At 45.0% G+C, this 14,684-nt stretch overlaps 1 protein-coding gene across 4 annotated transcripts in view; it reads left to right on the forward strand.

Moving 5' to 3' along the window:
- LOC146821801 (uncharacterized) overlaps positions 1 to 14,396 on the forward strand; it is a 149,555-nt gene extending 135,159 nt beyond the window's left edge. For all 4 annotated transcript variants that reach the window (XM_085612848.1, XM_085612847.1, XM_085612849.1 and 1 more), the window contains 3 exons: positions 820 to 903; positions 12,054 to 12,146; positions 13,677 to 14,396. In XM_085612848.1, the coding sequence (XP_085468974.1) occupies positions 820 to 903; positions 12,054 to 12,146; positions 13,677 to 13,727 (228 nt within the window). In that variant the 3' untranslated portion in view covers positions 13,728 to 14,396. The remainder of the gene's footprint in view (positions 1 to 819; positions 904 to 12,053; positions 12,147 to 13,676) is intronic.
- Positions 14,397 to 14,684: the final 288 nt, after the last annotated feature.

Below are 14,684 nucleotides of genomic sequence, written 5' to 3' on the forward strand. Positions count from 1 at the left end.
TGCATGTGGTCCACTCAAGACCTGGTTTAGTTAAGATGTCAGTTAACATTTCATTCAAGGAGTAAGGGAAAGCCAAGAGAGCCACTCTGAAGGTATCATGTGGCCAGTGTAAGCTAATGTGCATGCTTAGATTAAGAAAAATCTGCCTAAAAGGTGCTTGGTCAGGGGCAAAGGGGGCCGGTTTGTTACAGCTCACCCATTTTAGGGGTGCAAAAAATAAGAGTTAAAGTATGCAGTAACTTCCGGGCAGGGCAGTGCGAGACCACATTGTTTGTTAGCAATGGAAAGTGCTCAGAATTCGGAGTAATAAGTTAGCTTGCAAAATAAATATGAAGCAAAGGTCTAAAAGAGAACTGGAGCTCCGTAGCTTCCCATGCGTCTCATCTACCGGTTTGAGTACAATGTTGTTGAAGTTAAGTGAGAAACACAAAACAAATGAACTAGGAAATACGTCCAAGAACAATCAAATGTGTTGGTTTTCTAAAGCTAACAGGGTCAAACAAAGAACAGGAGAATTAGAATCAGATTTGTACAAGAAAATAAAATACAGGGCTAAAAACAAATCTAAGGCAGTCATTACCCCACTAAAGAATTAGTGTTTTTACTTGCTATCAAGCCACTACGGTGAGAATGTGAGCTTAATAAGCAAGAATGAATGTGATCTAACATTTAACTGGAATCCTTCTAATATTTAAACCGAATGTCAAGAGTACTAACATCATTAATCGGTGAAAGGAAAATGTTAATATGTGTCCTTTCATCTTAAAAACCTTCCATATGTGTGGCTTTGTTTAACAAATGTCTATGGTTATTATTCAGGTAAGAAAAAAACAGAATAAGCTGAAGAAAAAGAAAGAAAAAAAGAAAAAGAAAACGAAATCAAAACCTGTGCAGATATCGAAGGTATTCAGTTTCTTTCCTATGTAGACACATGCAGTATGCATATCCATTGACATTCAAAATATGTTAATCAGTCCCTCAAGCGTAGATTGTATTAAATTAAAAATTCAATAATGATTCTGTGGGGGTCCCCGAGTTCTAATAATGATTAAGTGAGGGTCCACAGCAGTGAAATGGCGAAGAACCATTGTTCTAGGGTTTATGATTGTCCATTTTTGAAATGCATCAAAATATATTTGTTGAAAAATTTAAGTATCAACGTATTACATTGCATCTTCTGATTTCAGTGAGATATTAATGCAGGGTTTGCACGAATTCATAGCCCTGAAAATAAAATATACTGTTTGTATGTGTGCACAAAGGGACACAAGAGGTACCTATGCTTGAGAAACCTAATGCAGGTTTGCTTAGTTAAAAACCTGTGGCTTAGTGGTGCACAAACACCTTGGCTATGAAAGGTTTAATGGAGCCCAAGAATCACACATATTAACAAGAAGTCCTTGCTAACGAACCCTATTGTGTTCTGCTACGTTACTTACCGAGCCCCAACATTGACATGTTTTTCTTTGCTTGCAAACTGCCATAGAAGATGGAAAAGTGACCGTGATAAAAAGTACTTGAGAAAAGAATTTTTTAATAGATTTGCACACAAAAAAAAAAAGAATTCGTGATTCAACGAATGTCTTTGAGAGATCTTTTCACAATGCGCCTCTGACTGAAAAGTACCAAAAACTTAGGGGCAACTTTACAGTTGTTCTTTATGCAATTCAGTACCAGGATCACCTGACTGTTGAATTGTTACTGGAATGTAATCTGAAATGCTATTGAGATGAATGATGATTAATAACAGAGGTACTATGTCAATTTACAAAATGTCTTGAAGCTAATACACAGCCCTCTGATTGCCAATTTCATTGAAGGTTACCAATGATATGGTCTCCTTTTCTATTACCTACATGCCTGCCTGCAGCCACTGTTATAAATGTTTCGTGAGTGATGTATATGGCCTGACTTTGCGCAAAATAGTCCTGTCCTAGCCCATGTTTATATGGGGATTGGCCACCCAGTGACCTTGAAGGATGTGAAAGTACAGGTTACCTCTTTCTTTATTCCTGTCACCCTAAACATAGAAGCAAATAGGTCATTAAAACAAGATGGGGTAGCTTCCCTGCACCAGGCATTGCAAAGTGAGATAGGAAATTCATTTTTAAATGGAAGATAGTTGCAAAAAAGTAGTCAACCAGCTAGTAGTCCCATGATATGTTGAACAAGCTGAGGGTGATGGCACCAGAAGAAGCAATACACAAGACTGTTGGAATAAATATATTTGTAATGTACTTTTTAAGATCTTTGCGATTGATGATAAAGTTATGATGATGATGATATATGCTTGGTGTGCCTCACGCTCCAGCCGCCAATTAAGTCTCCACAAATGACTTTTTGAGTTTAAAGTCACAAAGACTTCAGCACAGGGGGATATTATTCTATAATACCTTAATTCATGGAAAAGGGACCTAGTAATGCATTTTGGTTCCAAACAGACCTTTGTCAAATTAAAATATTAATATGGTATGAGAAGTATAAATAAATCAGTGCAATTCAACGATGGTAAACATACAGTTGTTTTGTATGAAATTTATAACGAAAATAGACTGATGCTGCTGAACCTGTTTTTATATATTAGCTCATTTGTCATATTAATATTTTAGGTGTATGCTTGAAAACTTGTTAAATAGTAATCTTCAGAATATACTGTTCACTTTACAGATTCATGTCACAAAGTGAGAAATGCATTGTCATTGTATTCTGAAAAGCATATTTCTCGTTAGTAGAGAATACAGAAAAATTTATTTTCAAAATTTTAAAAAATTAACTAATTTAAGCAGCGTACGTTAGTCATACTTCATTATGTAATCTGCATTGACCTTTTGCCTACTCAGTTGTAACCTTGGTCGTAGCATAATGTTCAGACTACTTGGGGTCCAAAAGAACAGTTTATAGTCCGATGACTATTGTTCGCTGGTTACCTTTGCTTATTTTGAAAACACTTTGCTCTGTGTTCAACTCAGTTTAACCCCTTCGGTGCTCATGCCGGAATGCTTCCTTCATGAGCACCAGTGCTCCTGACGGAACCATTTTGTCATGTGTAGAGGCGCACAAAATCACTCTGCTGAAGACATAAGAGGGATTTCCTTTTTTTATTTTTGCCTTAAGAGGTGGGTCAGAGCTTCCCCAACCTCCTGAGGCTTATCCTTTTTTTCAATGTAATGATGATCCGGCGCATGGTGTGCTGATGTCATTACATTGAAAATGGAACTGAAATTAGTTTCAATTTCATTTTTTCAGCCCCCAAGCACCCAATTACATGCGAGAAGTATCGTTGGTAAGGGGAGAATCCCCCCGTTCCAATGGTTTCCTTCCCTAGTGGATCCCTGTTTAGGGATTGCTCCTGGAGGGTGATCCCCAAGCAGGGATCCACCCACTAGGCACAAGGGAAGGGGGAGCAGCCCCTTGGGCAAGCGCCTTTGCTCCCCCATGAAAAAATTGGCATAATCAGTCTTTCTATGCCCCGTGGGGGGGGGGGGCAGAAAGCACTCTAGACTCCAGGGATTATTTTTCTTTTAGGTCAGGGGTTGAGCCCACCCTTCCCCACCTCCCCCAAAAAAGCAAAAGTCTTTCTGACCCCCCCCCCCCACCCCCCCCCCCAGGAGGCAGATGGGGGCAATAGCTTCTGACCTGCCCCGCTGAGGGGGGGGGGGGGAGCCCACTAGGCACCAGGGATTAGGTGTTTTTGTTTATACCTAGTGGTGGGGGTTGCCGAGAATGGGTCTGCCAATGCCCCCACCCCCAAAAAGAATTCCTCAGTCTTTCTCCCTCCCTTAGGAAGCAGATGGGGGCAATAGCCCCTTATCTGCCCCCAAGGAGGGGCAGAAAGCCCACTAGGCACCAGGGATTCTTTTTTTTCAAAGTTCAGGGGTGGGGGCTGCCCTCAATGGGCATGCCAATATCCCCACCCCACAAAAAAATAGCCACAGTCTTTCTGCCCCACCACCCTCCGGGCGGCAGAAAGCCCGGTAGGCACTGACCTTTTTTTGCAATATGCCTAGCTGTGGACTTTGGGCCCTAGCGCAGCTGGCACCTAGGGAAACTTAGCAAACCTGTACATTTCTGAAAGCTAGACATCCAGGGAAATCCAGGATGGGGCAACTTGTGTGGATCTCACCAGGTTCTGTTACCCAGAATCCCTTGCAAACCTCAAACATTGTAAAACAAAAAAAATAAAATTTTCCTCACATTTCTGTGATGGAATTCTGGAATCTAAGGGGATCAACAAACTTCTACCAACCCAGCATTCCCCCAGGTATCCCCATAAAAATGGTACCTCACTTATGTGGATAGGCCTAGTGCCAGCAACAGGAAACGGCCTCAAAATGCAACATGGACACATCACATTTTTCCAGTGAAAACTGACCCTTTTTGGGGGCAGAGCTTGTCTGGCTCCAAGGTGGCCGCACCAGCCTAGTGCTCTGGTGGCCTGACCGTTAATCCTGAAGGAATCCTGCGCCCGTAGCCTGTAACTGAATAAACAGTGAAGGCATAAGGTGTCAGAAGGAGCCACGATCCAGGAACAGACACCCAGTTCGGCAGACCTGGCTCGTAGGAGCCAAAAACAATCCCGATCCAGAGCCAGTGCGAACAAAGTGGCACCTGCGATGTAGCCGACCGCACCATTGCAGACAGCAGCCGGATTGCGAAAGGCACGGCGAACTGAGGAATCGTAGTGAGCCCTGCAGGGCTGGGCCACCGCGACCCAGCCAGAACTATCTGACTCGTGGACATTGTGCGAGTCGGCGGGCCCCTCCATTGACACAGGCAGACGCGAGCGGTGAGTGTGATTGCAGAGACACAGGGACTTAGCTGACAGCCACACCGGGGGATTACCAGCGGACATTGCGACCGCCATACATCGCGGTGCAGCGGGGAGCACACGCTGTGGGCAACAGCATCGTGGGGTGAACACACGGCCTGAGCCAGCCAATAGCCCCGGAAGAGGCAACAATCCAGCAGCGGTAGCTGAGGATAGGAGGGAGAGGCCCACACCAGAGTCACCTGGCATCGTAATTCCAGAATCCTTGCAGCTACGAGTGGCGCCTCCACACCAGGCAGCGTTACTGCTACCATCTCCGGTCAGAAGAGGGGAAGGAGCGGCCTCCAAGGGGAACATGGACATATTAGCGGCACGGGGCGACCCACCTCATCATAAAGGCAGCATATAGCGCTCTCGGGGGTTTGTTGCATCTCCCATAAGAGCACTTAAGGAGGCACTATACAGAGCGACTGCGCTTAAAGGAACAGGAATATCCCCAGAAATCAAACAGAGCCAAAGGCTAACCCCACAGCCCCAACATGGGGAAACCAGACAGAGTGCAGATAAAGCTCCAATTCATGGCACGCAAAACCCCCAGGGCAAACCAGACCGATGCACAGACTCTGCAGATCAGGTGATAGATCCTGATCTCAAACAGATACTCTCCGCTATGCAGCGCAGCCTCACAAAAATGGCAAGATCGACGTGTTGACATTTCGGATGGATAGAAAGATGGAGAGACTTGATTAACACACTGAAAGATTAGACGCCGTCGAGAGGCGAGAGTCAGATGCTTAAGATGTCCTAGCATTTGATTCCGCAGAACAAAAAAAGATGGACAAGGCACTTCAATTGCTGAAAGCTAAAGCTGAAGATTCGGAAGTATGCTCCCGGAGGAACAACTTGCGTATTATTGGAGTAGCAGAGACAACACGCATAGAAAACATGAAAACTATTTATTTAGAAGCTCTTGACCACCATCCTAGGTAGAGACACGTTCTCAAATATCTTTGTCGTGGACCGTGCGCACCGCTCGTTGGCCCCTAGACTGGCACCTGGAGCCAACCCTCGCCCAATTATAACCAGCCGTCTCAATTATCGAGACCAAGATGCAGCGCTCCGCAAGGCACGAGAGCTCAAAACACTGCCATACGAGGGAATGGAGCTCTCCTTATATCCGTACTTTACCCAACAAGTACAAGAAGCGAGACGATCATTTACCCCAGTTAAAAAGAGACTACGAGAGTTACAGTTGGAATACAATATGCTGTACCCAGCAAAACTCCTTGTCATGGGTGAGCGTAAAGCACACTTCATCACAGAGCCAAAACAAGTCCTGCATTTCTTCAAACTGCGAGGAGGTACAGGAAGCAGAAAGAGCTTGCCACACGGGAACTCAGGTGGGTCAGAAGACGTTCTGGAGGATGGGGTCGGATAAACAACTGCTCCAACTGAGAGATGAGGAGCCGCTCCAGCCCCGAATGATGAGGGTGTTGAGATATGGGACGGGGTGTGATTTAGGAATCAGAGACGTATCTTTGATGTGGGGCCAGAGTGGGGAAGCCGCAGATCCAGCACCGGACTCAATATGTGTAGGTAAGACTGTTCTGGCAGCAGGGTGACCTGCATACCTAAGACCCAGAACATAATTGTTTTCCCCAAAGTAAAATTATCGTCATCCAGTGCAACCCGTGGTTCCATCGTGGGCCATATCACACCACCAGAGACAGAATGTAGTGATTCAGGAGAATGCCACGAGACACATGGTCAAGCGAGGGGATTACTATCTATTGACTCACTATTGGCCTTCCCACCCGGACCTTTGAGTTGCGGGCGAGGCTATACTGTGGAACAGTCAAGCGGTTGGACCTGAGGTAACAGGGACTCGCCTAGCAGGCAACATCCACCCCTATGTGTGCACCACAACATGGGACTACAGGGTTTGGGTTGTTATGGGGTTGTTTAAGGGTGGGGTCACTTTGTTGGGAGGGCGAGGGAATGTATTTTGCTATGCCAAGTTGGGGGGCAATTAGCATGCTAGGGGGAGAATTGGGAACTGTTTATGTGTGGCACTGGTTCGGAAAAAGTGAAAATGGGACATGTTACATAGAGCAGCATGATAGCACCATCAAAGAGACCACCATAGACGCAAGTAACCAGGGTGAACAGGAAAACACAAACGCCATTCCTACGTCTGCTTTTTTTCTTTTTAAAAACCTTTTTTTATTGGCATTTATATAATAGTACATACAACAACACATCTGGTAAAGCGATTGATATAGACATGCAAGCAAGAGCACTCAATCGCGCCCTGTGTGGACTTCTGAGCGTGTAAGCCTAGGGTATGTGGGCCCCCACTCTGTCTATGAGCTGAGAACAGTCTCCTGGGGCCTATGCCTAAGTATACCCAACCAGCTTGTGTGGTGGTCGCTGCGCCTTGCAGGGGCTGCGGGGTGTGCCTATTCCCTTTGTATTTTATCATATGGGCTATGGAATTGTAGCCACAGGTTAACCATAAACAATCTGGGGATATATAAACTGGGGGTGCACTGTGTCACGGATGATGAGCAGTACTAGTCTTGCGCCTGAGAGCTATACAATTGCAAGGTATATTGTTGGGGTTACGCGGGGGCGAGTGGGGAGAAGGGAGGCGGGAGCGCTGATTACTGCCCATGCGAGGGCGTAATGGAGGAACAGTCGCAGTCCGCAATTATGACCCGCTGGGCGTCTGGGCCCCCTGTACGTCTCCCTGGGTGGGCTCATGGGCCATGGGGGCCCCGGGGGGACCAATCGTTCGTGGTCCTGCCACCGTTATCGTTTCTTGCGCGAAGGAATGCAGTAGCATTGCCCAGGGCAGGGAAATCGGGTGTTTGCGAAGTCCCTGGGCTTCCTCCGTTCGGAGTAGCTCTTCCTCTGCCTTACCCCACTTTTTGACTGCGCCCACCCATGCCGCTAGGGGGGGCCCCTCCGGTGTCTTCCAGTGCATGGTGATGCACCGTTTGGCCAGGAGGAGCACCAAGGAAGTAAACCGCCTCTCTACTTTCATGTGCTTGTGAGGTTTGTGGATGCCCAGGGCGCTAGCCTCCCAGGTATATAGGTCCTGCAGCCCCGTGACCGTGCGGAGGGCGGTGTGGATCGCGTGCCAGTAACTGTGAAGCGTCGGACAATCCCAGAACATGTGTATGAAAGAGGCAGTGGGCTCCAGGCATCTGGGGCAAGCAAACGAGCTGTCAGGGAAATATTTCTGTAATTTTTTGGGAGTGAGGTATGGCGCCCAGGCCCCATCTGTAGGATCGCATGGATAACCGGATGCGTGGGGGGTTCCATGTCAATCGCGCGCCTCTGCCTGCGGCAGTCTATGAGGAGCTGTCTATGCAGTAGGAACTGTCCCCTGGGAAGTTCGAAGTCGTCGACAAGTGCGTCAAAAGTCTGCAATTGTCCCTCAAAAAACAACGCCCCCACCTCCGTCACGGCGTGATCCGTCCATATTGGCAGCAATCTCTCTGTGTAATGTACCTGGCCCTTGGAGAACCCTATCAGTGGCAGAAGTGGGGAGTACAAGGGCGCAGCCCGATTCATACGATGAATACGTGCCAGACAGGCGCGCGCAGTCAACACTTGGAGGGGCTTAGTCGGCAGCGGCGCTGCCCCTGGAAACAACATGCGGTGAATAGAAAGGGTTTGGATGTGCCCTGTCGTAGTGATCAGCTCCCTCTGTGCCCGACCCGTCGTCCAGCGAGACACCCACTGCAACTGGGCTGCCAAGAAATACGCCTCAAATGATGGGGCCGCTAGCCCACTTTGGTCAAGGGGCAGTTGCAGTTTTGCCAGAGCAATACGCCGGCGGCCATTCCTACGTCTGCTTACTTGGAATGTGCACGGGCTTAACAACCATAGGAAACTTAGGAAAGTCGTTGCCTATTTCAAACGCCACAAGGTAGATGTTGCAATTCAACAGGAAGCACACTTTCTGCAAGAGAATGAGATGTTGACCAGGCAAAGGATGCAGGGCACTATTACACTGCAGGATTCACATTGCATGCTCTAGGGGTACTTATCTGGGTGGATAACTAAGCTGGGGTACACCTGACCGGAATACAAGTAAACGTGGGAGGTAGATATGTGATAACCACGTGCTGCAAAGATGACCTAGTAGCCGAGTTGGTAGGAGTGTATGGGCCCAACAATGATGACACGCGATTTTACCACAACATTAATGCCAGATTAATACAGAGTGACAACACCCCACAGATATGGGGATGGGACTTTAATTGTATATTGAACCCAGAACTGGACAGGTCGGGGGGACCCCCTAGATGTATATCAGCCGCTGCTAGGGCTATACTGGATATTGCAGACAACTCAGGGCTGGCAGACATATGGAGACACCAGCATCCAAACGAAGAGGGATTCATGCATTATTCATCTGCATATGACACATACATTTGCATAGATTATTGGCTCATAGCCAACAGTTTAGTGTCCCGGGTAGGAAAGTGTAGGCCGCTCCCACGCACTTTTTCGGACCACTCCCCAGTTCTCATGGATCTAAGGCCCAACCCTGCTGGATAGCCCCATTTACTTGTCGCTTCCCTCCCTAATCGCTACTGGACCCGGTCTTTGAAACAGAGATGAGTCAGGCAATAAAAGAATCCTTTGCATGTAACATAGGATCGGTCTTCAACTTTGCTACAGTTTAGGAAACATTTAAAGTATATATAGGAGGAGTAGCGCTCTCCACACATGTGGGAGTCCTGAGGTCTGGAAAGGGATTAGCCGATTTGGAGTCATGACATAAACGCACAGGGGATGCCAAGGTGTGGGGGGAAATTAAGACTAAACTAGCCGAATACCATGATATGGCGAATGACGAGATCAAACATCCCGGTAAATACTCTATCGCCAGATCGTACGGAGAAGGAGAGCGCCCCGGCTCCACCTTAGCAACACTACTCTGGCCTATTAGAGAGCAATCAGCACCACAAGCATATTAGATGAAGAGGGGCTTTTAGTTATGGACACTGAGCGAAAAGCAGCTAGATTCCAACGCTACTACACAGAGTTATTCCCTACCATGAAGCCTCCACAATGGAGTATTTGGAGCACATAGAGATGACCTGCCTCACTACTGAGCACAGAGAACATCTAGCTAGATCCCTCTGTAATCAGGGCGGCGCTAGCTGGGATGCAGGCAGGGAAGGCTCCGGGAAGAGACAGCTTAACTGTAGCTTCTATAAGATTTTCCAGAATCTCCTTATCCCACACTTAATTACTCTGTATAAAGAAATAGCAGAGATGGGTATCATGCCACCTACAATGTGCGAGTCTTTGCTAGTTACCCTACTCAAACCAGGTAAGGATTCAGATAGATGTGCCTCGTACAGACCTCTGTCCCTGCTAAATGTAGACCCTAAAATATAATCAGTCCTGGCCAACAGACTGGCCCTCTTGCTTCCAGGTGTCATGGGTGCGGAACAGGTGGGATTTGTTCCTGGCAGAACGTTAACGCACAATCTTCGAACACTCTTTGATACTATTCAATACATAAATCCGGGGGTGAAGGCCACGGCAGTGTTTTTAGACACTTAGAAAGCTTTTGACTCTGTAGGGTGGGCTTCCTTAATGGCTGTTCTCCACAGAATAGGGGTGGGAGGGGTATACCTTAAGTTAATAGACATCCTATACAACGGACCTACTGCCATAGTACAAGTAGGGAACATAGTGACTACTCCAGTCGAGATCTCTAGAGGTGCCAGACAGGGGTGCCCGCTTTTGCCACTCTTCTATGCTATTGGCAGTGCCCCTGGCTTGCGCCTTAAGGGAATATCATGGGCATAGAGGCATACTTTTCCCTGGCTACAGACTAATGTCAGCATATGCTGATGACACATTACTATATGTCCGTGACCCGGACAGAAACCTGCCCCCGGTACCGAGAGAGGTGGCCTGGTTTGGAGGGCTATCGGGACTGTGCATCAATTGGAACACATTGATTGTGTTCCCTCTTACTCCTACCATGACACAAATACGCACAGAGTTCCCACTACAATGGTCATCCGACCGGTACATACAGGCCCCACACAGGTATTTAGGGAGAACTATGGAAATGCGGTCCAGAAACTATCAACAGGAATTCTTGATCAGGTATAAAGTTTATGCTATTATCGATCTATATTCTGAATAGATATGGCTTCACAAGACGCATGCCAAGTCGTAAACGGGCATTATTTTCAAATTGGATGTCTTTAAGTCATATATCCATTTTCAGGATTGGTGAGAACCAATGCCAGTCTCCAAGAAGATAAGAAAGTCAGGGAAGCAAAAGAACTGACTCCTAAGTTAAGCTTAGAAAGGTTGGCATTCCAGTGATTTGATGGTCTGATGTTAGACAGTGATAGACTAAATCTGGTATTTGAAAGGAATTGTAATAGTTTGAAAGCATAACATTCCTGCTTTGAGGTAGATTTATACAATCCAAATTGAATACAAATCTGTGGTGTGATCAAAAAATTTCTCCAGCGCTGTAGTTCTTGTAGTTATTCTGCCTGCATAATTTCGATTATGCAGTGTGATGGTTGAATTAAATTTTCAGGGCTCAGCTTTAAACCATAGGATAGCCATCAGCCATGGCCTTGTATGCCAATGTTTTGCACAGGTACTGAAAGATTGCTTTATCATTTAACAAAACACTCAGACTTTGGCTGCAGTTTACTTGTCCACGAAAAGGTTGTGGTGGTGGAATGTAAAGAGCCAAATGTGATGGGAGTCCAACCAACTTGGAATCTTTTGTAGTGAGTCCCCAGAATACACTAATCTTGGACATGCTTGTTGTTCAGTCATATGGGAAGGTACATTGATATTGTGATTAATCGTGAAGAGCTTACATACACTGTCTAAAGACTCTAAAGAGATTGGGCGCAAGGGTCCACACTTGTCAGACTCTATTTTTATGCTAAATGTATTTGTTCTGTTCAAAGTACATCTTAGGCAGGCTAAGAAGTAACTTTCATACTTTTCTCACCTTATGTGTTACCTACACAGCCCACATTGATTTCGGTCAGATGAGCTCCAATGGAGGCGACCAGACTCTTGCTCATTTATAGGCAAAACAGCTCGCTGTTAAACCAAAGACCAATCACGCCAGTGGTTGTTTTCTGTCATCGGTTTCTGGTAATAGAAACTCTGGCGCCAGCAAATATGGGCAACACCTGCTAGCCATTGTGAGTATGTTACAGTAAGACACGCACTCTCTTCCTAAGTTCTTGTTGTTTTGATTGTGTTGTAGTTTCTCAGGGAGAAAAAGAAAGATGAGAACTACAGTATGATTACAGGAAAGAAAATCAAGATGAAAATAAAGAAGACTAAAGAGGACAAAGAGGTAAATCCCATGCAGAAAATGTATTCAAAATACAAATCGAAATGTTTTAGATGGTTCAAGTTAGTTAATTGAGAGCCAGTCCCCTGGGTCTGAGACATGGTTGTCAGAATTGCGAGTTTGAAAAGGTCATTAATCCACCAATCTAATATTTTTTTTTCCTCTTCCATTTTCTTGGCATCGCATTTGAGCTCCTTATTACATTAATCCCTCTCCTTTCATCCACAGTTTTTTTTTTTTATCGAACATTTCACTCCGAACTATGTGATATTGCACAACGTGCTTACTGCCTACCTCATTGTGGCGTTCCCAAAAGAAATCTGATTCAAGATGGTTTAGGTTTTTCCATTTTTACCAGAGTCCAAATTAATCTATTATGGATCCTTTTTTTTTTTAAAGAGTAATACTTCTTCTTCTTCTACATCTGACTAGTTTGAATGGCACTCAGATGATGCCTTATTTAATCTTTTTCTATTTTGATACACATGCATTAAGGCCCTCTGTACCACACACTAGAGACAGAAAGATGGCTGTTTAGGTGAGCTGAGGGATGACTTTGCCTGGTGTACACATTGCCTCACTCCTGCCATTGTTTATTATTGTGTTCTTCATAAACCTTGTACTTTGCTGGAGGTCCACTTTTCGGTTTGCAGGATAGCGAGAGACTTGTAGTTAAAAGCAGTCACCTTCTGCCAGTGCTTGCATTTGTTGCTGTGGTTCAAACTGTAGTCTCACACTACTCCTCACTGAGCTTTGTCCTCCCCGAGAGTGGAACTTCTACATGAGAGCTTGTGGGGTCCCCATATCTTGAAGTATCCCTGCTGTATGGGAACAGCATCAGCTAAGACTAAATTGGGAGATAGATTTATGTTCATTTTCCCCTCCAAGACATTGTCCCTTTGCTTTGCATGTTAATGACACACTGTATGTAGAGGGACACCGTGTGTTTTTATTTCAATGTGTTTTCAGTGTTCTTGTCCAGTAGGTTTATGATCTGGATACAAAGTGCCTCCGTTTTGTCAAGAAACTGGCAAACCTTGAATTACAATGTTGTGACGTCATCAGTGTGAGTTAGTTGTACTATTGCAGTATTCTAATAACAACGTTGCTGTTGTGTGTTCTTTTGCTTTAAGAAGTATTCCAGCGTTCCTGATCTTTTATTGATCACAGACATTATTCTGTGTGCATATGCAGGGGCACTAGGTATGTTAGTGTGTTAGGCTGCATTATCGTTTCATTGTGTATTTGGGTTGTGTGTACTTACTACAATTTGACTCCAGATCACACTGCACTGAAAGCTGGTACTGACATCGCCGGGTGCAGTATTGAGCAGGCGGATGGTTTATCATGGGGTGATTCTGTACAAATTCAGAATGTTTTGTTTTCAAGCATTTCTCGTGTCCATGCAGACTTGTTGATATGAACACGTTTTCTGCACTGGTTGTCGATTTGAAGTGTTTCAACAAGATTAAAATGTATGTAGGAGAAATACACGATTGTAATGTTTCTTTCGTTTTTCAATAATCTCTGCAGAGGGACAGAAACCGAGCTCAGCTCCTGGATTTCCTAAACTCTTCCTTGTGAAGGAAGTTTAACAATGAAGTGAAGCCGCTGTTAATCTCTCAGTGAGGTGGGCATGGAAAATAAGCAATGTTGGGGAGACGTGAGCGCTTGTCCACAGATGTCTGCGTTGGCCGATGCATTGGCAATCTTAGGGTCTGGAAGAACCCCTGATACCCTGGCTACTTCTCCAATGAAGACTGCTGTGAGGTCCTTACCATCTCAACATTATACAATAAATATACATGTAAATGAAGATGCTGTATGAAATGTAAGGCTTGCCGTTAGCACTCTTATCTGGGGTCTCGGGAAAGGTACATGAGGCATATCTTTATTGGAAAAAGAGTTTTGTACAATGATACCTGCATTTGTGCTTTTATATGTTACGGAACTGAAGACCAAGTCTACTGATTTTTAAGGAACCTGTTTCTTGCATACACAATGTTAAAAACAAATGAGATAAGTTAGCTTATGTTCTGTTTCTTTTATGTCTGACTTTCCACAGAAATGTAGATGAAATTGTTTTTTTGGCCCTTTATTTTGCATCCGTTTTCAACTTTGGTTAAAAGCATTAATTAGTTGGGTCTTTATTTAGATTTTTCAAAATAATCCAACACTCAAATATAGGTGTAAAAATATTTACTTAAAAATTCTTGTATTTTTTATTCTAAATAAATTCCTTAGTAAACCATGTTTACCAGTTTTATACAAATTAGCCCATGATCCTTTTGCAAATTCGGTGTGTGTTTAGACTTTGCTTTTGTTGGTAAGCAACATTTAGAGGTATGTATGGTTGCCTGATCACAGTTGCTGTGTTGCAGGTTTGGTAGCTCAGTGTATCCAAGGTGCTGGCTTGGGTTTGACCCCACGGTGATAGTTTAAAATCATAGCAGGTTCATTCCTATTCTCATCCTTCTGAGGTCGAAAAGGTGAGCTAGGCAACATTACATATCTGCTACCTCCCAATAGGATTCAAGATAC

The sequence above is a fragment of the Triturus cristatus genome, chromosome 6 (genome assembly GCF_964204655.1).
Source record: "Triturus cristatus chromosome 6, aTriCri1.1, whole genome shotgun sequence".
NCBI classification, from domain to species: Eukaryota; Metazoa; Chordata; class Amphibia; order Caudata; family Salamandridae; genus Triturus; species Triturus cristatus.